We start from the raw sequence: 26,670 nt of genomic DNA on the forward strand, positions 1-26,670 counted from the left end.
TAGAAGCCTGCAGACCTTTCAGAGAACTCCGGTGTGCAAAATGGTAAGATTGCCCTGGAAAAGGCATTCAATATTGCCTTTAAAGTCTCGTACCAGCAAGAGACATCGCCGCCGTGGCGGAATGAAGAACTTGTCAAGCCTCAGGACTCAGATCAGGGAGATCTTCAGCATCTGCTATAGGCATAAATATTGACAACCATACGAGGACTGTGTGAAGAAACACAAGTCGGGCATCAAAAGAGCCAAGAGGCGGTCTTGGTTGGACTATTGACAGAATATTGAAAGCACCAGCAAATCTTCGAGGCTCAATAAAATTCTGTCCAAGGAACATAGGAAAAAATCGGAAGGCGTCTCGATGAAAGCTTCTGGTGAAACATTGGAGCTGCTGGTTCAGCCGCACTTTCTCGCCAGTGAGGAGGACTGTGAGTCAGAGCCTTGCTTGGAGCCGCGCGAGACTATCAAATCGGCAATTACCGACGAGAAGATCGACTGGGCTATAAACAGTTTATGTGCATATAAGTCTCCGGGACCAAATGGCATAACGCTATTGATGCTAAAAAAGCAGCAGGAAAGGGTTGTACTGCGGTTGTCGAAGCTGTATCTCCTCCTCAGTATTTAATTGGAGGGGTATTTACAAATTTACTAAACCCAACCTCTCACCAGAGAAACATTTTTGGTAATCATCGAGCTATATCCACAACAACAGACCCTTCTTTATAAAATTCAAAGCACGTCTCCCAAAGGCCAGCTAAAAAGATACAATCAAAAGACAGGAAGGTAAATGCAGATTCGATTTCAACCAACCATAATTGCATTCATAGCATAGCTACTGGAAAACTGTCAGTAATTTCTTTATCTTCATCTCAAAATCATTTTCCGACACATTTTCAGAAAAAGTTAAAAGACAAGAGGCCAAAAAAAATTGATACAAAAGTCCAGAGTCCAGGCTGACAAAATCCCTATCGAATTCCAACTTTCAACTTTTTCTCTAAAATCTAATTCGTGACGATAACCAGATTTTTTAAAGATTATCTAATTCGAAACAAATGCTTTGTTGCTTGGTACCAACCCAACTATCCATCACCAATTGAAACTCCCATTCATACATAAATTATAATTTTAGGTCGACATTTTCACACATTCATTAACAATGTCACCAAACGCATTGTACTAGGGTCAATAATTTTTGGGCGCAAGTTTTAACGATTTATTTTTACCCACGATGAACATTCAACTTCCTAAACAGCGTAATCACGTACTGCCTATTACTGTTTCATTGATCGTTAGGTACCTATGGCACTTGCTATGAATTACAATCAGTTGTTCATTGGATTGATATAAATAGTAAATAATTTGCTTTGCATATCATCAGTTTCGATTTGGGCTTTCAACAAATAGTAAATATCGAAACAGTTCTAGTCATAAAAAGAATAGAACTTTCGGTTTTTATCTGTACCTTCCATTTGCAGTAGGAAAACGTATTTCATAATGGCGAGATTTAGCACCTTTGTCTTAATAATTGTTCTGGCTACTGCTGTTTCGGCTTTGCCTCAACGCAATCGTCCTTTCCCGACAACTAAAAAGCCGGATCAGGCGGAACCAACTACACAGGAGACGACGACAAGCTCTTCTGAAGCAGCTCCCTATCCGGCATCAGGATTTCGGCCGGGAAGAGCTTTCGAACTTCCTTCTGAGGACTCAGGAGTAACTGAACCAGCTCCAAGTTACGGCCCACCCGACCGTGAGGGCCGAGCCAACGAGCCTGCACCCAATACACCTGCAACAAGTTACGGAGCACCAGCCCGTGGTGGACGAGCTAATACCCCTGCACCTCCTCAACCCTCTTCCAGCTACGGTCCACCATCTCGTGATGCAAGTGCCAACAACCCTGCTCCTGCCACACCGGCTCCAAGCTCTCCAAAACCAACACGTGGCAGTCGTGCAAGGACACCAGCAACGCCTAAGCCATCTACAAGTTACGGAGCACCAGCTCGAGGTGGACGTGCCAGCACACCAGCTCCTTCTGAACCAGCACCAAGCTATGGCCCACCAGCCCGCGGAGGAAGAACTTACACTCCACCACCAACTGCTGATCCTTTACCAACATATCTCCCTCCCTCAGATAAATATGGTCCTCCTGAAGGGCAAACTCCAACAACAACACCTGAAGAGCCTGAAGCTGAACCAACTACTCCGAAACCTGAAACTCCACGTACCCTAACTGGAAATGGATTCTACTTCATCCAGCTGCCCAATGGATTCATCTCCAGAACAGGACTGCTTTCAGTAGGAGCTCCAGAAGCGAAGAGTCCTGATGCCGATGCATCTGTAGATGACGTAGAAACAATTGAAGCAGTCACGCCAGCATCTCGGCCCGTCCCTGCCGCACCAGCCGCTCCAGCTGCCCCCGCCGCTCCTGCCGCTCCTGCCGTACCTATTGGACCAATTTCCCCTGTTGCCCCAGTCTCGCCAGTTGCCCCAGTTGTTCCGACGGTAGGAGTTCAACCTGCTATACAAACTCAGCAAACCAGCGTACAATACTGGCCACCCCGACAAACCGAGAGGTTAGTAGCTGTGCAGCCCGAAGTTGTTGTGAGTAATACACAATATGTACAGCCCCTTGAATATGCTGAATACGTACAACCCGTACAAAGCCAAGCCCTTATTGAAGCTGCCGAGCCCTTGTATTATATTCAACCTCAAACCTACTCCTACACTTCTGCCTACAGAAGTTGGTGAGATGTGATATGCCATGAATATTCCTCTGTTGTTAGTAAATGTTATTGATATTGTTGTGATCATGTTATTGAATGAATAAATTAATAAATTCTTAAAATAAAATGATTGCGTCTTCATTCATGCTACATGTTTGGAAGCAATCCAAATTACTAGTTTCACATAGGGACCAAAATTGAACGAAATGATGTAACGAATGCTCACTAACCTGATTACCCAGGCCAGGATAAATCAAAAATATAATTGAGTTCAGTCCTCAGCGTCATATATATTTAACAAATCAATTTATCCACACTTCTATCAGAATCACATTTAACTACTTTCACTAGTCTGAGCCTTACGCTCCTTCAAGATACTTGTAATGAAGAACTCTCCGGCCTTATACGAGCTCCTCACTAACGGCCCGCTTGCTGTGTACAGGAAACCCAACTCGTTTCCTTTCAGCTCCCAATGTTTGAATTTCTCCGGCGTCACATATTCATTCACTTTAAGGTGGCGTTTCGTCGGTTGCATGTATTGTCCCAGAGTCAAACAATCAACGCCAGCCTCTCGTAAATCTTTCATTGTTTGTTCAATTTGCTGATCGGTCTCGCCCAGTCCAAGCATTATCGAGCTTTTCGTTATTAGTGATGGATTGATATTTTTAGCCTCGGCTAGAACCTTCAGTGTTTGACGATAATTTGCGCGACGATCACGTACGAATGGTGTGAGGGATTCCACTGTTTCTATGTTATGCGCGTACACATCCAGCCCGGAAAGGGCAACAGTTCGAACGCTGTCGGTGTTTCCACGAAAGTCCGGCACTAGACACTCCACGAAAATATTGGAATTTCTGGAATTTGAAAAAGTAACTCATTAATTTATTTATTTATATAAGAGGACAATAGATGGAGAGAGTCCAGTTAAAATTGACCCCAAAAAGGAGGAGAAAGTAGAAAGCTTAACATAGCGAACCCGTTTCAAACCAATGAGTGTTTACAGGACCATAAAACGTTTCACAGGGACTAGAAGCACTGCGGACCATTCTTGGGTCGGTTGCCAAACCACCTCTTCCACTCCGGTAAAGATGCAGAATATCCTTTGCCGAATTCAATGAAATCCGGAGCGTTGGACGCGCCAAAGGAGCTCGGAATCAGCGAAGGTAGCATCCGAAACATTGTAATGACCGCGGCTTCGCGACGGGAGCGGAATCTTATTCGGCTCTTTCTTAATTAATTTGCTTAAATAATGCATTTCATAATGTGCAATTACCCTAATGTTCGCCGCAGATTGCACATTATTGAATGCATTCGGGCGAATTAATCTTGACAGAGGCGAATGATTTGCCGCATCCGCAGGCGCATGCACATGTTGCCGCAACATGAACTGACAGAGTTCAAGGCAATGTAGCGGGAGGCAAGGCGTTTGCTGGGTTGAGGAGAGGTCGAAACCCTGGAGAGTGATGGCAGTGAATTGAACGAATTAAATTAATAATTATTTAAAAAAATCGAATTCGTGACGAGGAGAGTGATTGGATTTTTTTTGGGTTGGCGAGCAGATTGAGGGGAGTGGTGGCAGTGAGTTGAACGAATTGGTGGTGATTTGCTTTTCCCCAAAATAGATTATATTTGAATATTTCAATTAAATGATTCTTTTAGAAACTCGAATTCGTGACGAGGAAGGAATTTAGTGAAAAAAATTGAAGGAGATTGTCAAGGGACGTGAACGGCGCGAGCCCTTTATCGTCTTCGTTCTAGACAAAGCAAACCTCCAGGACTACCTCGAAAACTAGCCGTGTTGTGGTTTAAATTAATATTGACAGTAGAAAATTATAACATTCGTGGAAATAAATTGTTATAACATAAAACAGCGGAAGAAAGGCGAAGAGGCGGCTGCAATTGATGTAAAATTTTCGGGGAGGCTTGCCCGCGACAAACCATTCATCTAGCCGGATTCGGTAGCGTGTTTTCGCAGCCCGATCGGGAAAATCCTTGCGTACAGCATTTGAAGTCACAAAACCCAAAGAGGTTTTGTTTTTTATTATAAAAAAAAGAGAAAAATATAAACAATTGTAAATTTTGTTTAGGAATTCCTAATGTTCTTAATTTCTTCCCACCACAGAAGCAGCTACCACGCCGAGCTCGGAGTGTTTATCAAATTTCTTTTTTTCTGTTGATTTTTAATTTGATTTAATTTTGTTTGTATTTGAATTTTTTTTTGAATAATTACATTATGAATTCTAATTAAGTCTTGAGTGATTTGAGGACTTCCTCCCTCTCTTTTCCTCCTTGTTCCCGCAGAACCTGTTCAGGGACAGCCTCAAAAAAACAGCCTGAGGATGTCAAGGAAGGGTGGGAACCTCAGGGGCCGCGCCTCATCCAATATCTGAGGCGGAAGAGGCAATAATCGGGACTGTGATCCCTCATGGATCTTCCCCTCCTTGATCGCGGCACTCGGGTCCGGCGGCCTACGGCTCCACGCGCGCGGTCGAGCCGTTTTTTTTTATTTTTCAATTTTAGCTCGCGTTCTGGTCGTTATTCGATAGCCCGTCGAGAATTCCCTTGTATTGTCTATTTTTGAATCCGGTGCGGACCCAGGCATCGGAATAGACACGTTGATTTTGTAGTAATGAAGCATGAGGGATCAAAGCGCTACTTGCATCTACCACCGTTCCAAGGCATTTGATTGCTACTTTTGAACTAGTGCTGGTTGTTGATTCGTCGACGCCCAATGTCGATGTGACGGCTGCAGCTTCGAAAACCGCTGGTTTTAAACATTTTACATTGATGTTGCTTTCTTTTCCGTTTACATCAACCAGTTCGGAAACACCTGTTCGGAAAGAAGCTGGATAATGCGATAAGGCCCCTCGTATGGATATTCGAATGGTTTTCTGACGTGATCTATGCGAACGAAAACATGAGTGCACGAATATAAGTCCTTATACACGAATCCTTTTGCTTTTTCGGGGTGTGCCATCGATGTAGGACGTATCTGTCGCTTTCCACGAATATCTTGGGGTCTGAAATTTTGTCTTCGGTGATTAAAAATTCACCTGTAATGCGTAACGTCATGCCGTAAACTAATTCCGCTGCTGACCCTCCGATATCGTCCTTTATGCTTGTTCTCAGTCCTAGGAGAACAGTGGGCAAAACGTCTATCCATTCGCGCGTGTTGTAACACATTATTGCGGTTTTTAAAGATCTATGCCACTGTTCTATTATCCCGTTGGAGCTGGGATGATATGACGTTGTCTTTCTTTGTCTTGTGCCCCACTAAATTGGTTAGCGCCTGGAAAATCTGGACTCAATTTCTGAGCCTTGGTCCTACGTGACTGCTGCTGGTGGTCCGAACCTTGCAATCCAACCGGAATAGAAGACGTCTGCTACTGTTTCTGCCGAAGTATTCGCTAGGGGTATTGCCTCCGGCCATCTGGTAAGTCGGTCGATGGCTTTAAGTAAATAAATGAATACTTTTGACGGTCGCAAAGGTCCCACGATGTCTATGAGTACGTTTTCGAAACGCCTATATGGAATAGCTTTATGTTCGTGGGGAAGTCTGATGTGTCTTCCAATCTTGCTTCTTTGGCATTCTACACATGAACGACACCAATCTTGTATGTCTTTTGCCATATTTGGCCTAACGAATTTCTTTTGCATATTCTTCTACGTGGCTCTGCTTCTAGGGTGTGAAAAGCCGTTTTTTTCATACACTTTTTCTGAGATCCTTTTTAGGCATATCAATACTTTCGACCCATGATAATATATCAGCTGGGACGTTTTCTTCTTCTGCTATATGTTGGTCGTGAATTGACCTATAGAGTCCAATCGTCGGAGTTGCCTTTGCGAAGCTTTGTCTGGTTTTTTTCGGAATGCGAAAATTAATGGCTTATGATCTGTCCTATATGTTAAGAACCTGCCTTCTACCATATATTGGAAGAAGAATCGCACTAAGTATAGCCTGCAGCTCGCTATCATATGTACTATTTCGTTGTTTTTGATAAAAAAATCCCAATGATTCCCATACTCCTTCTACTAGTTGTTCTAAAACAGCGCCCATTGCTTCATCGGACGTGTCACTCTAGATATCTAAAGGTGCATTTACGACTGGATGTCGTAGTAACGTTGCCTGAATCAGATGTTTTTCTCCTCCGAGACAGATAATATATAACGGATTTGTTTTGGAAGTTGCTCGGTGAAAATTGAAAGTAGCACGGTATCGTTGACGTTCGCACCAACTGTGTTTCGCAATTCCTGTAAGGAATTTGAGGGTTTTTGTCCCCCGATGTTTTGGCTTTACAGTACACGTCAAATTCCTCTGACTCCGAAAAGGCATCTAAAATTCATTACTTTATTGTGTCGTATTTACCTTGTTGAGGGGGGATCATTACTAGGGAGACGATGTGTGGATAAACCTCTACTGGTGCATATTCCACAATATAATCGAATTTCGTTTGGTCCTGCGTAATACCATGGGTTTTAAATGTGGATTCCACATTCTGGATTATCCTTTAAGAATATCGGGAACTTTGAGATTCTTGATCACATAATTATTTGGGATGGGGCGTCCATGTATATTTCCGCTGGATCATCCCATTTCTCTCGATTTTGTTTAGGCACCAGGGAACGTGTACTTTTCCCGTCTGCGACAATACCCGCATTTTTTATTTCATCTACGACCACTACCCGCAGTTACCGCGGACCATTGGTTTTGGATGGTCTCTGCTCTTCGTAATATTGACCGATTACTTTCTTGTGTGCACGCGGTAGTTTTGCGCGCTTTCGACTTTTATATGCGCAATCCACGTTCTCCAAAACTAGGTATCTATCCAATTTTTAGAGTCACCACTTGTAAAGTCTGTAGAGTCTACCAACTTAAAAATCTTCAAAAAATCAACTGCAAGCGAGGTCAATGCTAAACTCTTTACGATTTTTCCGCCTCTCGCGGGAACAACTTGTCTTGTCTGTCTCACTTCAAGTATGGTACAGGGCCCCCACAGCCTGGCGCAGAGGTAGAGTGTCCTTTCGTCGTGCGGGTTGGGTCAGCGATGTCACACAGCGATCGCCTCAAGAAACAGGGCAAAGTCCTTTTCCTTTGCTCTTTCCTGTTGTCCTTGTAGGCTGCTTCGCTTCCCTATTGACAAAACGAAAGCAGATCCCTCAGTAACTGTCAAGACAGTACGTATGCTACCTTTTAAGCGTAGGAACTCGACGCTCCCTCTTGAAGCCTTTGCAGCCACAAAGACTGTAAAAGCTCAGTGCGGACTTTCTTACCACTCAACTGCTTCAGTATCCTCCAGGTTGGTGGGGCAGTGCTTGGACGCGATGGACATTCTGGGCAACAAGCTCAAAATCGTCCTTCTTTGGGTTCCCAGTCATAGGAACATAAAGGGGAATAAGCGTGCCGAAAGATTGGTCTGACGGGGCTCTGCCCTTGACATTCCCTCTGTGAGCGCAGGCGACGTCGCGCTGGCAACTATGGATCTCTACCCACACTAATTAACAGCCGCTGACTTCAGATTGCGAAGTCTCACCACCTATGTCAAGTCGAGGAGGAGAGACCCGATCACGAGAGCTTTTGGGTCAGACGCGTGCAAATGCGTACAGAATTACGGTAGGGCACTGGCATATAGGAAACGAAGATCCCAGAGACAATTGTCCTAAAATTCGCATTGCCGAACTCGCGTAGATGAAGAAGTAATTCTCTGGTATTTCCTTTCCGATGGAGCCAGGCTTCGGAGGCTAGGTAAACAATTTTTAAGGACCTGAAAAAATCCCTATTGTCTGTTTGGTGGCTGCTATCCTTCGTAAACGCTACTGGCTGGCTCTGCAAATCTAAGCCGACTGGATTCTGCTCCCATTGTCTTGCCCACAGCAGTCACGATCTTAGGAGTTAGTGGCAACGGAACGGCACACCATAACGCTGATTTGGCACCGCGGAGTGGCCAGAACCGATACCAACCTTCCTAGCCCACTGAACTGATGAAGACTTTCTAAACTTACGAACAGAATCTGCCCGTCGGGGATGCTGGTGTTCAGGTAGCATACGTCCATCCGTCTAATGATTTCAGACTGATCACGTAAATGGACTTGGCGTCGGAAACTTCATTGTGGCGAAAGAAATTACTCAATTACAACGGAATGGGTGCACTTCCTGGGCCGAAAAACCTACAACTGCCCAAAAATCGCAAAGCAGGTGCCTCAGTATTTAAATAGTTTAGGAAACCATCGAAAAGGTTACGACTTACTTTTCCTTAGTACTCAAAGGTGGCGAGTAGGCAGACAGGGCAGCAACACTATCGGCTGGGACCTATTTAAGGCGATCAGACCCGAGTCATCTAAAGCGACCTCGGCCACGAAACCTCATCAGAGGTTATCTGGTATCATGTGAACCGGGAGAGCCTTCCGAGTTCATATGTCTCACGAGAATTCCTGGACTGTACTTTGGGCCCCAAACATGGAGTTGCACTATACAGTTCGAGAGAGTTCGATAGAGGTTTTAGGGAAACGTACTGAACCTTCACTCAGAATGAACTGGTACCGCTGTGTCAGTTACAGCGGGGCTCTGATGGCCTCCGAACCAATCCGAGCTCGAAAAACACCATGGGGTTAGGCCGACAAGGCGGATACTCACGTAAAACCACCTGGACTTAACTTACCTTTCTTTGATTTCCTTAACAGTTTCGGCAATATGCGCAGCGCCTCCATCAGACAAGTCTATAAATAAGCAAACAAATTAACAGGAATAGGAAGGAAATTCAAAAAATGGCCATTTACCGTCACGATCCACTGAAGTGAGAACAATATAGTCCAATCCCCATGAAGCTATCGCCTTGGCGGTGCTGACTGGCTCGTCGGGATTCAAGGGTGGCGGATTTCGGGCTGTTTTCACTGAGCAAAACCGGCATCCTCGAGTACATGTGTCGCCCATCAACTAAAGAACGAAATAGAAATTGGTTTTTATAAAAAAAAAATTCACGTTCTCGACGTAGGGGTTATCATCGAAAGGTCACGGAGTGAGACTGGCTCCCGCACACTTCTTACCATTATAGTTGCCGTTTGCGTGCCATGCTCTCCGCCACCCCAGCACTCTCCTATATTAGGACATCGAGCCTCCTCGCAAACCGTCGCCAATTTCAATTCACGCAATTGAGATTTAATTTTGCTGAAATTCTCGCCTGTCGGGATTTTCGTTTTGAGCCAAGGCGGCAAACGAAGACGTTCTGGATCGTTTTTGCCGCGTGCCAATTTGCCATCGTATGAACTCCAATCGGCCCGCGTATTATCAGGATTTTGTACAAAATCTTGAAAACTTGGCCCACTTGCAAGACGTTCCCGGATTTCCTCGAGTTTTTTCAATGACGCAGGGCCCGAGTATTGTTGCGAGCGTATGGGCTGGAATTGATGGAATTTCGTTTTGATTGAATTTCTTAATTCAGAGGGGGCACTTACGCTGGGGCATGAATGCTTTATGAGACGACAGCAGAACATTTTGAAGAAATTTGTTAGGTAAAACTAGGACTTTGGAACTCCTTCAGGATTTACATTCTACGCACAAATGACAATCAGCTGATCCGAAACGTCGGAATATCTCACCACCCTTGCTTGGTTGCACAAATTGGTTTTCTCTTCTTTCATTTGTATACAAGAATCCACCGAATTCCTTTCACCAACAATTCCCCGCCTGTAACTGTCAGCTCGTTTTAGTGGGGGAGGACGACTCTGTTGTGCTGTCAGATTTCCATTTTATTTACATAATTTTTTCCATAATGTGACGGTCCCTTGCGCATTTTCATGCTACTCTACCTCGTATTCATTGACACTTACAATTAACAATCATTTCTACGCACAAACTATTTGATCTTCTGTGAAAAGTGAAGTTTACAGTGTTCAGGCGTGGAGCCCCTACGTCTGCCAGACGACAACGACGTCGACACCACTTTTGTTTACAAAACAGCCACCTTGGATTCGTAGCCGTTTCGCACTGAGTCGATTTCATAATGGGTAAGTTCACGGGATGGCGTTGACGAATGCGGTATTACATTTAGATAAGGGTCGGTTGCGATAAGATAAAAGAATTAATCGCGATTCAACTTGGATCGAACACGGAGCAAGGTGGGGCTTCACGATTAATTGAAACCACTTGTTCGTCGTGCGGCCTCTCTTCTTCCCATGGCAAGCCGACGCAGAATGGAAAGAGACGGACAATGACGACGACTTTCTATAGATTGCAGCATGTTTGGAGCCCCGCACGGCATAGTCGGAATTTTGATCGCGTTTGCGGCTGGAGTTGGACTTGCTAGATCGGAGTGAGTAACGCGAAAGGGCTATTCCCTGCAAGCTATGTGCATTCCTCAGCCTGGGTGCCGCCAAATTCTTCCCAAGCCAACGCGAATCATCACCGTCGCGCCCAACCTAAGTACAAATCGCTAATTGGTAATTAGACTGAAGCGGCGGACTCGGGTACGCTCTAATTCGAGAGCCCAATTAGCCGATCCATCAGTGATTCATCCTCGCTTCCAATTAATTTATCGTGATTGGTGTCGCGATCGTACGCAGTGGAGTGGCCCTCGCTAGCTTATGACTCCTCTTAATCAGGTAATTACCAGAAAGTCCGACTAATCGAGGGCTTGAGATGCCCTTCCCGCCGCGAAGTTCGGGCATCCAGTTAGTGGCTAAGAGTGCGTGTTTCTAGAGAAAAAAAATCGTTAAGGCCCAGGCATACGGGGTCAAGTGTAGAAGTGACGACTCCCCGAACAGAATGGGTTCACGCAATCGCGACCGGATTCGCGATCCTCGCGAGGAGATCCTCCTGGAGACGAATTTCGATGACGACGGTGTCCTTACCAAGGCTTACAATAATCATCAACCCCAGCCCAATCGGCGGAGGAGCACGTACCGCTCGGAAGCATCGCTGGATCGATATTCAGACGTGCACGGAATGGGGCAATCAGGAGGTAGGGCGTAGTGTTCTTAGGCGTTCTGTGTTTGCTTCCTCGTCCTGTTGAAGTGTTCGTCCACTTCGCTAATGTACACAAGTCTTGCTAGTTTCCATTCACGCACTAGTTACGCTCCGCTACTCGTAACGTTCACGCCAACTTATTTGTTTTTGTCATTGTTCATTTCCGGTAATTTGTAAAGAAAAAATCATTGTTTCCAATGCTTATTGTCATTTTACGTGTTTTTATCTATTTTTCATTATTTAGTTGTAAGAAATGCATTCAGTGGCGTTATCGTGGAATATGCGATAAGCCTCCTCTCACTCGTCACGCGCACTCGTACAAAAACCCACGATTTCTAGCTGCTGCGAACTCGTGTCGCCTATTCTAATATTACAGCAAACAGAGGCAGCGTCATTAGCGATATTAACTTGAATAACAATCATTTGCGTGCAGAAAGTGCTTCTGCTCACTTCCGGGCTATTATTTTAAAATATTCCTCACGTTCGTCGTTGCAAACGACGCAATAAATGACTATACTTGGGTGAGGAGTATCAAAATTAATTGGGGAGCGGGAATTAGAAGAAGCGCCGAAAAATTTCATTTAGCGTTTAGTCTGCCACAAGCTAATGCTTCGCGTCAAAGGAAACACTTAAGACCTGAGGTGAAGCGAACCTTTTAAAAGTTTATGCGAAAAAACAAAGGTCAGCTGAGCCTTCTTCGAAATTTCTCTTTCTTAAATTTGGTAGTCGTTCTAAACTACCAACTGTAAGGATGGTATCGTTGGTGATCTGGTCTGAAAGTAACAAACAATTAATCACGTAAAGGTCCCTAAGACAAAATCACAAGAACAAAGCTTACGGATGGCTTGCTGGAGCCATTCTTCTTCTTTTTCTTCAGCCTTTGTCCCGTTCACTAGCGGGGTCGGCTCGTCGTGATCGGCTTCGCCATTTGGCTCTATCGAATGCCTGATCTAGGTGCAATCTCGAGGCTTTCAAATCCCCATCCAGCGTATCAAGCCACCGTTGTTTAGGTCTGCCTTTTGGTCGTTTACCATCGACCTCGATGTTCAGACCAATCTTGGCCAGTGAATTCTCGTTTGCACGAATTGCGTGACCATACCATCGAAGATGCCTCTCTCGCAACTTTTCCACGATCGGTGCAACCCCATAAGGTTCGCGGATATCCTCATTTCGGATGTGATCTAAACGTGTGACGCCACTAGTCCAACGTAGCATCTTCGTCTCCATTACGGCAAGACGCCGTTCATTGTTTTTATGGTCGGCCAACACTCAGAACCATAGAGAGCGACAAGACGGACGACATTGCGGTAAATTTTAGATTTGAAACGTTCATTAATACGTCGATCACAAAGAACAACAATTGTGGAACGCCACTTCATCCAGGTTGCGTTAATGCGTGAAGCAATTTCATAACGCAGTTCTCCATTGGCTGATAGCGTTGACCGGAGGTATTTAAATCGCTCAGTTCTGGGCAGATCATTGTCCCTGACAGTCATTGCGCCTGTTTCATGGGGATCGGTCGTCAAAAATTCAGTTTTGTTTAAATTCAATCTGAGACCGTGTTGCATGAGGCGATCATTCCATTTGTGGACAAGTTGCTCCAGATCATTTTTGCTATCAGATACTACGAAAACATCATGTACATTAAGCAGTGTATAGGACGCTGGACGTTGGATATCCCGTGTGACGGAGTCCATAATAAGAACAAAGAGGAGTGGCGAGAGGGCGCTTCCTTGATGAACACCAACAGAGACACGAAGCGGTTTTAATACACCCGCCATACTTCGAACTTTACTTTTCGGATCATGATAGAGCAATTGAACCCAGCGCACGAGTTCTTCTGGCACGAAATGTTGTTGTAAAGCATACCAGATGAGTTCGTGTGGCACACGGTCAAACGCTTTCTCTAGATCCAGAAATGCAATGTAAAGAGGGCGATGCTTCTCACGGTGTTTCTCCATGAATAACCGCGCAGCGTGTATTGCGTCAGTAGTTCCGCAGTTCTTGACAAATCCGGCTTGATTCACGGTTATTTCAACGATTTCGCGAATACGATTGTCAAGAATGCGTTCAAAAATCTTCATGGTATGGGAAAGTAACCGGATCGGCCGGTAAGTTGAACATTCTGCTGGGCTACCTTTCTTTTTCCATATTAGAACAGTGGTACTTTCTTACCAGTCAGATGGTGTTCTTCCTTCCTGAATAACCCGGTTAAAGAATTCACTGAGCCACAGTGTTGGGTCCCAGCTCTTCGCTTTCCAGAGCTCAGATGCGATATCGTCAGGTCCTGTTGTTTTTTTCGATTTCATTTGTTTTATTGCCTCCTCGACTTTAGTTGCGCTCCAAATGTCGGCAATGATTGTGGAAGTGGAGGATGAGCAAATTCTTCAGTTGAAATCTGCTCGAAGTATTCTCGCCATCTATCCGTTGCGGCTCGACGGTTGGTAAGCAAAGTACCGTTCTTGTCATTAACACAACAGAAGTGTTCGATATCCTATGTGCGTTCATCACGGCTTTTAGCTAGTCGGTACAGATCTCTCTCGCCATCCCGAGTGTCCAGTTTATCGTAAAGATTTTTGAAATGGTTCGCTCGGGTGACAGCGACCGCTTGCTTTGCTTCCCGGTTGGCATTCTTATAAATTTGCCAATTAGCAGGCGTTTTATCGTCGAGAAATTTGTGGTAGAGGCGTTTCTTTTCACGGATCTTCATTTCAACATCATCATTCCAAAGCCAAGTATCTCGGTTGATGTACCGCCTACCCAGGTTGGTGACCCCGAGGGTTGCAGAAGCCGCTTTGTGGATCGTGTCTTTCATTTGGTTCCATGATTCTTCCACATTCGTAATGGTTGGCAATCGTATGAGTGAGACCGTTTCTTCTTTCTTCTCATCACTTAATGCGCGGAGGGCCAGTGCGTTCCTCACGCTGTTTTATCGGTGGCTTAATTCGCAGGACGGCAATCAACGGTCGATGTTGAGGTGCGATGGTCTCATAGGGAACGACTTTGCAATCAGTGACAGTGGTAAAATGTTGGTGTCTTATGAGAATATAGTCGATTTGCGTTTTACTGTTCCCACTATAAAATGTAGGAAGATGAGACAATCGTTTAATGAACCATGTATTCATAAGTACAAGGTCATGGGTGTCAATGTCGCAGCTTTTGGCACCAGACCATCGGGTTTCTTGCAGAGCGCAGATATCAATGCGCCTTTTCCGAAGGGCCCTTGCAAGTTCTTCGGTCTTTCCAGTTAGGGTACCAACATTTAGCGTGCAGACACGTATTTGTTTTGTTCGTTGTGTGCGGGCTAACTTTCTTACGTCCTGACGCCGTCCATGCGTCAAGAACCCTTGCCCATTTCTCGACAGGACCGGGGCGCTTCCTGCCGCGTCGACTGAGGTGGACGCCCTAGCATTTCTCCGAGGCTTGCAACTCAATCCGATCATCAAGAGAGATAAGGTAGGATTTAGCATAGTGGAATAACTCCAACTATACTCTATTTATCACTTTCCCTGATCTCAGCATTTTATTTTTGTTTTACTGAGGATAGTACAGAGTACGTTGCCTCAAATCCTCCTCCTTTACCTGGGCTTGGGACCAGCATACTATGTTAATAGCATGGCGGAGTTTTTGCTGGAGCCATTAATCGTATCCAAATCCAAATGTTGACTCTATTTATTGGCGAGTGCATCTCATACTCCTAATTGGAATGGAACATTCTGCATGACCTGTAGTGTGGTAAGAAATGTGGGCCACCCTAATTGGTCCGGGAGAGTTTCTAACTTATCCTAGAGTATTAACCAGAAAGAAAGTACGATACTTCCCATTTTGAGTAAAACTGGAAATCCGGCTGCGGCCAACCTGCTCACGGCAATCATGTCTAAACTACCAGAAAGCGGAAGAGGCACATTCGGCAGAAAGAACCTTTAGTCACTAACAAGGGCGGACTACACGCTAAATTTTGACTGTAAGAATCCTCTCCTCCAACCTTTCCAAAAATAGTCGAAGAAAGGAAAGCTGGTGATGTGGACTCTATTGCGAAGAGAGTCTAGCCTTACATCACCTTGGCACCAACACGGCCACCAAGGCAGTCAACCAACCAAACTCACCTAACAGGTTTGCCAGCCGTGAGCACCGACTGTGCGAGATAATATATGGAACCGGGCGTGCTGGAACTAACCCGAATGCTAGCAGTTCGGCGAAATGTGGGCCAAGGGTCTTGGTTTTCACATAATCTCTCCCTATCAGGACACAGAGATTTAATCACGTACCTTGACTCAGGAGTCAAGTAAACGAAACCCACCCGAAGTAAGCTAATCTATTAGAGACGTGAAGTCTCGGGGTGGAATGATACCACCGAAAGTTTTATCCCAAAACGAGCTAAAATGCCAAATTGGCCTAATAAGGGAGAGGACTTACTTAGAAAAATCTAACGCGTGAGGAATGGACGGGGAAGGATCAGCTCTGAGCCAATTTGGACATCTATCCAACGAGCGGCCTACGTCTTCCTTTCTTTTTCCTAAACACGATGTCAATAGAAAATCCTTCCTTCTTAACTATAGAAAAAAAAAACATTTCCCTCCGCCTGTCCATAATCTACATCAAAAGTATAGAAGAAAGCTGCTTCCCCCTATCCTCAAGAGTGGAGACCTTTCTCTTGCTGTGAACTACCACCCCATCTCCCTTCTCTCCTCTTGTTCCAAAATTCTGGAATGATACGTCAACGACTGATTGACCACGCACTTCGGTCACCTCATTGTCAAAGGGCAGCATGGTGTCGTGAAACATAGATCTACGGCTTCAAACTTTCTGGTATTTACCAACTTTGTTGCTAAATGCTTTAATTCACGGCAGGAGGTACATACTATTTATACTGGTTTCTCCAAAGCCTTGACCATAATATTCTCCCCTCTAAGCTCTGACTACTCAGTTGAAGCGAAGATCTAAACTCCCCACACTGTTTCAAAATGATCCGCAGGGTGTTCATGTTGACAATGCAGGAGGATCCGGAGCCGAAATCAGTTTGCTCCCTATCGATGAAACTTTCGAGATGTTCTTTGCTGCATTCCAGAATTATTTTAGCCATTACCTTTGCAACAGCAGGGAGCACACAAGTACCCTTCCATTTGTCACACCCAGAACGGGTGTCTTTCTTTGGAATTTTATTCCCAAGATTTCCAATCGGGTGGAAGCAGCAAATTTGCAGTAATTGGCGATGCAGCAATAAATAATTCTGCGGGAGAAACAGCCAATGTCCACATGCTACGGCGACAAGACATTTCATCCACAAGAGGAGGAACCTCACCGGATCTGATGCGGGTAAGAACCGTGGTGAAGTGTACTTCCCATCTCTTCAATTGCTCGTCATTATGCATGAGAAGTCGACCGTAAACTTCCTTCACAGGATTGTTATGTAGCTCAGGCTATAATTTTAGGTTAATAATAATCGCTGGCGCAACAATCCATATTGGATTAGGGCCTTGAAGTGTGTTAGAGCCGTTCATTCAAGACCATAACGGTAGATTCTATGAGGCAATGTGGTCAGCTTTGCAGTGAGATTTGAACTGCGACTTTCCGTACGACAGCCTTGTACCCTAACCACTCAGCTATCCGCACACATTTTAGGTTACTTTTCCGTAATCTACCAGACACTGATCTTAACTTCCGAGCTTTCAACCACTGCCGTTCATCAGCAGATCTTATAGTGCCCCTTCAGAACGTGCCCGACGACCTGTGTAGCATCCGAACTATAAGAGCATGTCCAAGCATGGTGTTGTCAGAGCCCACCTCATCATTCACAATGTCTTCTTTAGCAAACCTGTGTGTGTGATTGCTCGTAGATGGTATCATTTTCCACTATATTGAAAGTCTCCGTTGATGCATAGCACTTTACAGTTGTGATGCTCCTTAAGCTGAACCGGAATCTTGCAGTTAAAAGTGCGTCAGAGCAACATGCGCACATTGCAGAAACCACTCCTCCGGTTCAACTTAAGGGTCTGGTGACCCTGGACCGAAAACATACCAAAGAATGGAAGTGAATAGCCAAGGGAACCCCCAAATTACCTCTGCCAATCAATTTTCATTTAGCAAAGAGCTGGTTTAAGTTTTTTGATCAGATAAATATGTGTAAACATCCCTCCGCCTCCAGTAGCTCTTTAAATCAAAAGCACCCTAGGCCCTGCAAGTTCAAAGCTATCACTTTTCAAACATTTGACAAAAATTGTCATATTCTCTGCTTGGATAACACAATCGATACAATCTTGTTTAAATATTATCAAATCCAGTAAAACATAATTTGCAGCTGATAAAACGTGTAGTTGACACTACCAAAGATAAAAAAGTAAACACGAATTCCCAAGAAATGCGAATCCATGTGCAGAAACGGTTTTGAATTCATATTCGTTTACATAAATGGAATTTCATGTTTTGTGTATTTGTTCACGAGTCACAAGTGGACTTATTTCTCAACAATATCACAATGAATTGATATTTTTAAGGAGTCCCCATCTAAGGGCCTTGTTAGATTGGGCGTCCAGCACTAATAGAGACATTAAATTGTTCCAGAGCTGTCGATTTCTGCATATGTGACAAAATTCTTGTTTCCCTGAAACTAAAGTTTTTTGTGATAACTCATTTTTAAGGTTTCGCATGAAACAAAACCTTATTAGAGTCGGTCCAAAGCCTGTATATCTGTCACACCCGATTTTTTTTTCGGAAACGGCTGGACCGATTGTCACGAAACTTGTCGAGAAAGTGTGGTCTGTAAATCCCTTTACATATAGCAAGCAGCACAATGCAGTGTTGAGTTTAATAGGGCGCTCCCCATACATGCGGGGGGTGTAATTTTTTTTTCCACAAAATATGGCCAGCAGAAACCGCTGACATGCAACGATTCGCGGACGTAAATCCGCGCCTGCGTACTAAATCACACCCTTGCATCCTTCAGCATAACTATCGTTAGATATTACGTCACGGGGCCGATTAGAAATTATGCTGTCATCCCTGTATGGCTGTTCGCTCGCCTTTTCCTGAACTGCGTTCACAGGCACCGTGGCGTTGATCCACATACGAATGATCAGAATCAGCTTATGCGTCCATCGACCTTTCGTTGAGCTATCCCATCGGGTCTGCCATCTGACCATTGGCAATGCTCTTTCTTCGCTCTTCATCGATTGCGCAGCGTCTTGGATTGTCGATCTCCTGATGTAGATTCATGATATCTCTCGTCGCATCGTCTAATATCGCTCGAAAGCCGCAAATCACTCTCAGAGCACATAATCTGTACGAGCGCAATAGTCTTCCTTAGTCCTCAATCTTGCAGCCCATACAGGAGTGGCATAGAGCAAGACTAATTCGAATGACTCGAGATAGCAACACTCTACTGACGTATTTGGGTCCGCCATTCGCGTGAGTGCTGCTTGCAACAATGCTGCCTTCTTTTTCGACGCATTCTACATGCACTTTGAATTTGAATTGTCGAGCATCCACCATTTTACCACCTCCTTGCTTCTTATAATCTGGCTACCAACTCGAATTTTGAACTATTCCAGATTCTCCCGACTTGTTATCAATACAGCCTCTGTTTTGTGATCTGCGAGTACTAGTCCGGCAGTGTCCAGCCAACTCTTGATCTTCCAGATCGCTTCATTGGCTACTGCCTCAACCTCGTGAATGTGCTTTGCAACTACAACCACAGCATATCCTCGATGAAACCTACTACTTTTACCCCTTCTGGTAAATGCAGGCGGAAGGCTCCATCATGCATGATGTTTTGCAAGGATGGACCCAGTACCGATCCCTGCGGGGCTCCAGCTGAGACACGGTAGTGATTTGTGCCTTTGCCGCTCTCATACTTTAGCTCCCTGTCTGTAAAGTATTTAGACATTATGTTTCTCTGGTAGCGTGGAGCGTTCATTCGGATGAGGGACGTTTTGATAGCCGAGCGGTTTATTGAGCTAAAAGAATTCTTTACGTCCAACGTGACCGCTACGCAATCCTCTTTCCATCCCCATCGCCTTCTCTCACTTTCTGTGACAGTGGCGTCTACAACGGACGGATCATCAGGTTATTTGTTTCCTTTTGGCAAAAAAAACAAACACTGCTCCTTGAATTTTTTAGGGAATATCCCTTCATCGAGGCATTTTGGTATTTCTTGTATGCACATATCTGGTCTCGCTTGGGTGGCAGCTTTCACTGCTTTATTGGGAATACCATCAGATTCTTGTCCTTTATTTTTTTGCACACTTGGAGTAATTCATTTTCGGTGATACGCGGGATGGTCTCTAAACCATCTGCATCGGTTGCTTCGATGACTGTTTTCAATCTTTGCAGGAACTGTGTCTTCACTATCGATGCCAGCATTGTCAGGGGTTTACGTCAGCTTCGTTGCAGAGACTTTTAAAGCTTCTGTTTTTGCTTTGTTTGATGGATTTCTGCAAATCATGTCTTAATTGTTTGAATGTGGAGAGCAGCTCCTGGAAGTCCAATCGTCTCCTCGGACGTTGGATGCTTCTTCGGACTTGCAGGTACTTTGCCCTCAGCGTCTTTATTTCCTCTCTCCACCAGTAGCTTGGTGATGTTTTTCTGTTGGGAACTCTTCTCGGTATTACAGCATCGCAAGCGTTAGCAACAGACTGAATTAGCTATTTGATTAACTTTTCTGCTGATCCTTGGGTCAACACCAAGTGGAAGCGCATTTGTCGAAGAGGCCATCCTTCCAGTTTGGATCTGTCAGTTTGCTCTTTGATTTCAAGCGCTACCGCCTGATCATCACTGCAGGTGAATTCTTCGCTAACCCACCACCTCATCTTAGTCAGAAGCGAAGAGCTGGCAAAAGTGATGTCAATGATCGAACCCATACCAACCAACTGAAGTCATAAATTAGTCTTAAATTGCAACTAAGCAATTGAGGAATCCAATCATAGGAGCTTTATTCCTTTACATGGAGGCGGTTCTCCCCGTACATGTGCTCCTGAAACTCCCTTCATAGGTCGTCAGATCACTCTATATTGCATTTAGCCATGTTTTAGAAAATCTCCCTTGTTTTTTTAGCTGTTGTGTTTGAAGTAGAATTTACCTGGTGACGCACTCACTCATATTCAAATTATATAAGAGGGGTTCTTCCCTATTGCATAATATATATAAATTGCTTGTATGCATCTTACAAAGCGCCGAAACTCTAAGATCATTTCTCAATTGCAGGTGATTGCTGTCGAGCATGCATGACACGAATTCCCTACGCCACCCTAATAGCCACATTAATGTGCCTGTTAGGTGTTGGCATCTTTTGTGGGACAATGTACCGTGGCGCCTCATTAACGATTATAATGTTGGATCAAGTTTTTCACATAAGACTGCTATGGTGAGTTTAGGTTTTTTCAATCATCAATTCGAAGCGTGTCATAATCTTAATTTTTACATTTAGGATCGAAGCAGTACAAATGATCTTCGTTATAATCGCAGCATCGATGGCAGCGCTTGGTTTTATGATTCTCTTTGTTGGCTTTTTAGCAACCGGTGCTACACGACATCGAGTCTATAGAGCGTGGAGATCACGAGTCGGAGGACGGATTTCTTGCGCTGTGGTAAGTGATTTAAAGTTTTAGTCATCATTAAAGCTTTCAATCTCCGAATTCTTTCACTCAAGACCGGCTAATATGAAATTTGGGGTGGGGGTAGAAGGTGGCATAAGAAACAAAAGTTATATAGCGCAATTGCTGTCGAATCCTTTCTGTTATACGCGGATCCTGTGTGGTCGGAAATAGTGAACGATGATATGAGCTATGTTTGGTATCTTGACAATACTGAGGGTTTGCAACGCGAATAGAATAATAATAGCTGGAACCGTGTAATGAATCGCGAGAATAATTCCTCTGGATCTTCTAACGAATGAAGCGAAATATCTCTATCAGAGAAGGAGGGCAAATTCCTCCGAAATGATTGCGAATTTCCATACAGGAGTTGGCAGCAAGGGTGGAGTAATTTCGGGCTACTGGACCTATACACTGGTTCCGTATGTTGAGAAATGGATGGTGATGAGAACAATTTGCATCGCTTTTGATTGCACGAGCCTGAAAGCTATCTCAAATAAGCGGCTACACCCTGAGGACATTTTGTTCCATTGTGCGGGGTTCATGGAGAAGTAAGGTATAGCAACACCCTCAATGCGCATATTAGATCCCGAAATCTCCTAAAGGAAATACTGAAGGCAGATGCGAAATGGGTCGCAATAGATGCCACAATATTCGTGATCCAAAAAAACTGCCAGGGTTGGAACGCGCTTCAAAATCCCGCCGGATGCATGACCTAAAAATATTGATGTTAACCAAAGCCCTCCGGTCAAGTATTGCTTGCATGACTCCATGAGAGGAGAAGAGGGGTGTTTTACGATTTCCTTCTTGGTTTAGAACAAGAAAAGAAACAGTGGGGACAGATTAAATCTGCAACTAATGGCAAGTCAATCCACGAGTTGTTTAATATACACACCATCAGATGCATCGTTGGTACTAAATGTGTAGAGGTATGTCACGTGCGCCCGACTCTCCGCCTATATAACCATCTACGTCTGAAAAACGACCTTTGCATGAAAATTGTGGTCCATCCCATCATAACATATTGTTGTGGCAAGTGTTGAGCAAAAAGTACAATAAAACAAAGCTTAATAAAATTCAAAGAATCGCGTGTGCAGATACTATCGGTGTCCTATATCCTACCCGTCAGATGCTTTCAATGTGCTACTACACGCCCTCCCCATGGACTTCCAAATTAATATTCTGTAGTGTACCATACCATCATACTACGTGAGTACGAATGTTGGGTCGCGAAGCGCTACGGTGATAGTAACATCTCAAACGAATTACCTCGGGAACTCTGGGCGTTCTAAACCGACGCAAGCCGTACTTCACAGAGAACGTCACTGTGGACTTTCCAGCCAAGACAAAGTGAAGGGCCGGAAACTTGTTGCAAGACTATGACACAGTATTCTTGTGGAGTCTGTATAACCGAAAGTCGTACTCTCTCGCAGAATTCGCCAGTGTATTTCAAGTGGAAGTATTGGCGATACTGGAAGCCTGCGGATGGCAGGAGCGTGATCTAAGCCCCAAACAAAAAATAACCTCTTCAGACGGCACCGCTTCTGTACAAATTGACCGGGTGTCTATCGAATGCCACCACCTCTTAGCCTTACTGAATATCAGAGCAGATAGAAGGGGAGGATATATACCCCTCTCTTAACTTGAATCACAATCTCGTGGCAAGGTGCTCCGGGCTCGAATAACAACACCATCTCGAATCTCCTCTGAAAACAGGCGAAAGTAAGAACTGAAGCCATTCATAAAAAAATCCTCTGTAGCACTTATAAGAAGGAAATGGGTGCCGCAAAAAATGGCAGAGCTGGATGTGCAAGAGATCAACGAATGATCTTCACAATCACTTGAAGAACGTTTTCATTTTTGCGCCCAGAAACATATCCCAAGCCATAGCTCAAGTCAGAATGACTGATGGTGGTCATCAATCGTTCTGACTTGGGCCAGATAGGTTTGTGGGCATACCAATGAAAACGTTCTTCAAGTGGTTGTATGCCGGGTGATCTCCAAGCACTCGAGTACGCGCAAAAACCTATCGCCAACTCAACATATTTCAACACATCACTTCAGTATGTGCCCTGCATCCGTGGGATCAAGCCGAAGTGTTTTGTACTTCAAAGGTTTGTACTTTAAAAATATCAGAGTTGATTAGAAACTGGCGTGACTGTCACTATCAGACTACATTAACTTCTTGACAGTAAAATTTAGCGATGGGAACTAAACTAAAAACTCAGAATAGCAAATTTTTAGGGTACTTTGAAGAAGCTTACCTAATACCTGAGGTAAATGCAGTAAATTTTCTGGTAGAATAGAGAACTGTGAAAGCCCTAAAAATCAGCCACGCTGCTTTTGAAATTCAGGAACTCCTAGAAAGCCTTGTAAGAAATGCGGAGAGAGACTCTTTTGGAACATACAATAAACAACTGGAGGGCGTGAGAGAGACTTCAAAACTGTGAAAGATCCTTAAACGGGATGATTCAGCCAACATGGGGTCTTAAATAGGACTCTACTTTCACAAAAACCATAGAGTTCAACCAGGACAAATTCTCTTGGAAGTAGTCATCTGGGAATTGAAAGGGAGAGAATTAGCGGTTTCTGCAAACCTTTCACTAGGAAATATCTTTCTGGCGAGTCTTACTCTGGACTACGTAAAGGTGAAGGCTCTGGACCACGTTAAGGTTAAGGTTGTCCTTATACGAAAACCTGAAAGGGATGACTATGCAAAAAAATCAGACAAATGTCATGCTCGCTGAAATCTCTGGGAAAACTGATTACATTTACCAGAGAGCACGAAGGTCGTACCCATTGAGTGAAAAACCAACATACTTACCAGCATGGAAACCCCTATGAGGTCTTTTTCTCTTCCTTGGTTTCCAAGATACAAGAGACATCTCGAAAAGGTGACAACGCAGACGTTTAAATATTCGCTTCCAATGCCGGAGAGCATTGCTTCGATGATTCTTTAACTGAGTGGATCTATGCTTTACTATCGCGCGACTGCTTTATGGTGAAATAGATATACATTGATCGTTTCCTGATAACATTGCCTTCTGACCGGCAGCCAAACAGCCATTAAGGCTATGTACTAAGTCATGACATCATCCAGGCTGATCGATCAGTGCTTGGGACGGGCTGAACAGTCTGGGCGGTGCGCTGAAAATCACCTTCCTCTGGGTTCCTAGTCATAGGAACATAGAGGTGGGTTGAGCGGTCTGGCCAGGTGGCGCTCTGCTCTTGGCAATCCCCCGATGGACACTATCTGCGCTCCGCTGGCGACTGTCAGGAGCGAAATCTACTTGCACTACTTAGCAGCCGCTGACTTCAAATGGCGTAGACTCACAGCCTATAACAAGACCCGATCGCAAGATCCAGTCACATACAAATGCATACAAGGCAGAGTACTAGCGTGCAGGGGACCATGCCGCCAGACCCGGGATACCCTATAACTTGCATTGCCGAAACTGCGAAGAGGAAGAAGAAACTCTGGAACACTTCCTTTGGGATTACTCAGCTCTAGCTAGAGTCAAGCTACGGAAACTAGGTGAACAGTTCTTAGAGAGCCTCAACGGCGCCTACCTACCTACCTACGACCATTCAAAGGCGACTAACGCTGGGCATGCTTTAAAGCTAAGAACCCTTCTATCATTGCGTCAAGAAAAAAATAGCTGCATTACTTATGGAAATTTAGACTAGACACGCTACGATGCTAGCGATTTAATTATAAATGAAATAAAATATTAGACCAATTTCTTGTTTTATTTAAACATAACTTTTTTTCCGTGAATTTCTAGTTCATGGGCATCACATACCTGCTGAACTTCGTGTGGACCCTGATACTTTGTTTCCTAGTGATAGTAACATTTGTCTACACAGTATTCTGGAATATGTGCACAAGTGTAGAGAAATCAAACACTTGCATCGACTTGGCGCAGTTCCGTAAGTATCTTTTTCGCTCCAGAATATTCATATTGGAAATTTTCATTTTAAAAATTGACTCAAAACACTTTCAATTCAATTATTTCCAATAGACTTCATGTTTCCTGCGAGCGTGCGCCAGGAAGACTTGAAAATCTGCGAAAAATTCGAAATCAAAGCATTCTGTAAAGATGGTGTTGAAATTGCTGAAATTATGTTTGTTCTAGCAACACTAGCAAGTCTATTGGTTATCTTAAGTCTGATACACTATCTAATGTGCCTTTCAGCCAATTATGCACATATACGTGATCATGAGAAATTCCAGGAGCTCCAAGAGCTACAAACACTCAATGAAATGGAGTATAGTGCAGCGTCTAAGGATCGTTTCTAGAAGCGGGCTCAGAAGATTTATTTCGAGGAGATTTTCTAAGATTCGAATGAAATCGTTTTTTTCATTCGGATACAAGCGCACACAGTGTTTTTTTTAGATCAATTTTTTTTTCCAGAGTTTTCCATGTTTTAGGAAGAAGGGAAAGTGCTGAAGTTAGGGAAGCATGTGTTATAATTTGTAGTGCTGTTGAGTACGCCACTGCCGTGATATAAACCGATTAGATGAAACGATTAGAGTATTTTAAGGATTTCTTTTAAGTCAGTGAACAAATCCATTGTAACATTCCGTCCGCTTTTGCGGGTACTTAATTTTACTGCATGATATTGTTCGTACACAAGCAACTACATTTAAGTTTATATTCGAATACATTTTATGATTGTTTTCAAGAGAGTGTGCGCAATGTAGAACTTAAACTCGAAATATATCTTCTGAAGTGTATTTAAATCTGAACAAAAGACAACTTCTAACACTGTAAAAAGAAAGACAACAAAATGAACCCAATCCAATGAAGACAAATAATATTTTTATACACAAAACAATATATACACCGATATACACACTTTTGTATTTGTAAACCTGAGTATTTAATGTAAAGTAGTATTAATAGAGATGTTCGGAGTCAAAAGTCGAAAGAATGAAGTTTTGAAAAGTGAGTTTACATCCCCGATTTTTGCGCTGTTTTCAATAAGATCAATTCAAGCTCGATGAACATAATACAATCGTAAACGATCAAGAGAATTGAATTTGTGATGTTGAATGTGGATGCGCTCAAAATTGGAGGTATAAGCTGGCTTTCAACGCTTTTCAGATAAGATTGCAAGAAGCTAGCTTTGCAGGGCTAACAATCAAATTTTCGCACACAGTCTACGGCTTCTTCTATTGCTGAATTCAAAACACACTGCTGGAATTATTTACCTGCATATTTCAAAGAGGAGATTATCCCTAACCCTTCTATTCAGGACAATCATCTCTCAAGTCTGTATTGATGGATTGCTAAAGACGTAAAAACTACAAAGACACACACAACTTCCATTCAATCATATCTGAAAAGCAAGAAAAAGGCTAACGTTGTATATGATGGGATTTTTTACCTACATACTTGTAAAATAC

The 26,670-nt window shown here is 43.9% G+C and overlaps 3 protein-coding genes across 4 annotated transcripts; 2 read left to right on the forward strand and 1 right to left on the reverse strand.

Annotated features, from left to right (window-relative positions):
* The first annotated feature begins 1,488 nt into the window (after positions 1 to 1,488).
* Positions 1,489 to 2,739, forward strand: LOC119647511 (extensin-like). Its single transcript, XM_038048473.1, has one exon. The coding sequence runs from the start codon at positions 1,489 to 1,491 to the stop codon at positions 2,737 to 2,739; it is 1,251 nt and encodes a 416-aa protein (XP_037904401.1).
* Positions 2,740 to 2,979: 240 nt separating this feature from the next.
* Positions 2,980 to 10,324, reverse strand: LOC119647668 (lipoyl synthase, mitochondrial). Its single transcript, XM_038048745.1, has 5 exons — positions 10,164 to 10,324; positions 9,756 to 10,106; positions 9,489 to 9,645; positions 9,371 to 9,428; positions 2,980 to 3,568 (listed from the first exon to the last, which is right to left on the reverse strand). Exons 1-5 carry the CDS (start codon positions 10,200 to 10,202, stop codon positions 3,049 to 3,051), a joined length of 1,125 nt encoding a protein of 374 aa, XP_037904673.1. The 5' UTR covers positions 10,203 to 10,324; the 3' UTR covers positions 2,980 to 3,048.
* Positions 10,325 to 10,414: 90 nt separating this feature from the next.
* Positions 10,415 to 26,449, forward strand: LOC119647669 (neuronal membrane glycoprotein M6-a). Of its 2 annotated transcripts, none has more exons than XM_038048747.1 (5): positions 10,415 to 10,715; positions 20,872 to 21,031; positions 21,095 to 21,254; positions 25,046 to 25,190; positions 25,283 to 25,560. In XM_038048747.1, exons 1-5 carry the CDS (start codon positions 10,712 to 10,714, stop codon positions 25,558 to 25,560), a joined length of 747 nt encoding a protein of 248 aa, XP_037904675.1. In that variant the 5' UTR covers positions 10,415 to 10,711. The 2 variants fall into 2 exon arrangements, with proteins under 2 accessions (XP_037904675.1, XP_037904674.1); XM_038048746.1 differs by lacking the exon at positions 10,415 to 10,715 and adding an exon at positions 10,737 to 11,668 and having other exon boundaries at positions 25,283 to 26,449.
* Positions 26,450 to 26,670: the final 221 nt, after the last annotated feature.

This window comes from Hermetia illucens, chromosome 2 (assembly GCF_905115235.1).
Source record: "Hermetia illucens chromosome 2, iHerIll2.2.curated.20191125, whole genome shotgun sequence".
Classification (NCBI taxonomy): Eukaryota; Metazoa; Arthropoda; class Insecta; order Diptera; family Stratiomyidae; genus Hermetia; species Hermetia illucens.

Bases quoted from the DNA above. Each gene is read 5' to 3' on its own strand.
- LOC119647511 (XM_038048473.1), top strand. From the start codon at position 1,489: ATGGCGAGATTTAGCACCTTTGTCTTAATAATTGTTCTGGCTACTGCT.
- LOC119647668 (XM_038048745.1), bottom strand. From the start codon at position 10,202: ATGTTCTGCTGTCGTCTCATAAAGCATTCATGCCCCAGC. The intron at 9,646-9,755 runs GTAAGAAGTGTG...TTCGTTCTTTAG, and splicing joins CGCAAACGGCAACTATAATG to TTGATGGGCGACACATGTAC. The intron at 9,429-9,488 runs GTAAATGGCCAT...GCTTATTTATAG, and splicing joins CACTTCAGTGGATCGTGACG to ACTTGTCTGATGGAGGCGCT.
- LOC119647669 (XM_038048746.1), top strand. From the start codon at position 11,473: ATGGGTTCACGCAATCGCGACCGGATTCGCGATCCTCGCGAGGAGATC. The intron at 21,032-21,094 runs GTGAGTTTAGGT...TTTTACATTTAG, and splicing joins TTTCACATAAGACTGCTATG to GATCGAAGCAGTACAAATGA. The intron at 25,191-25,282 runs GTAAGTATCTTT...TATTTCCAATAG, and splicing joins CATCGACTTGGCGCAGTTCC to ACTTCATGTTTCCTGCGAGC.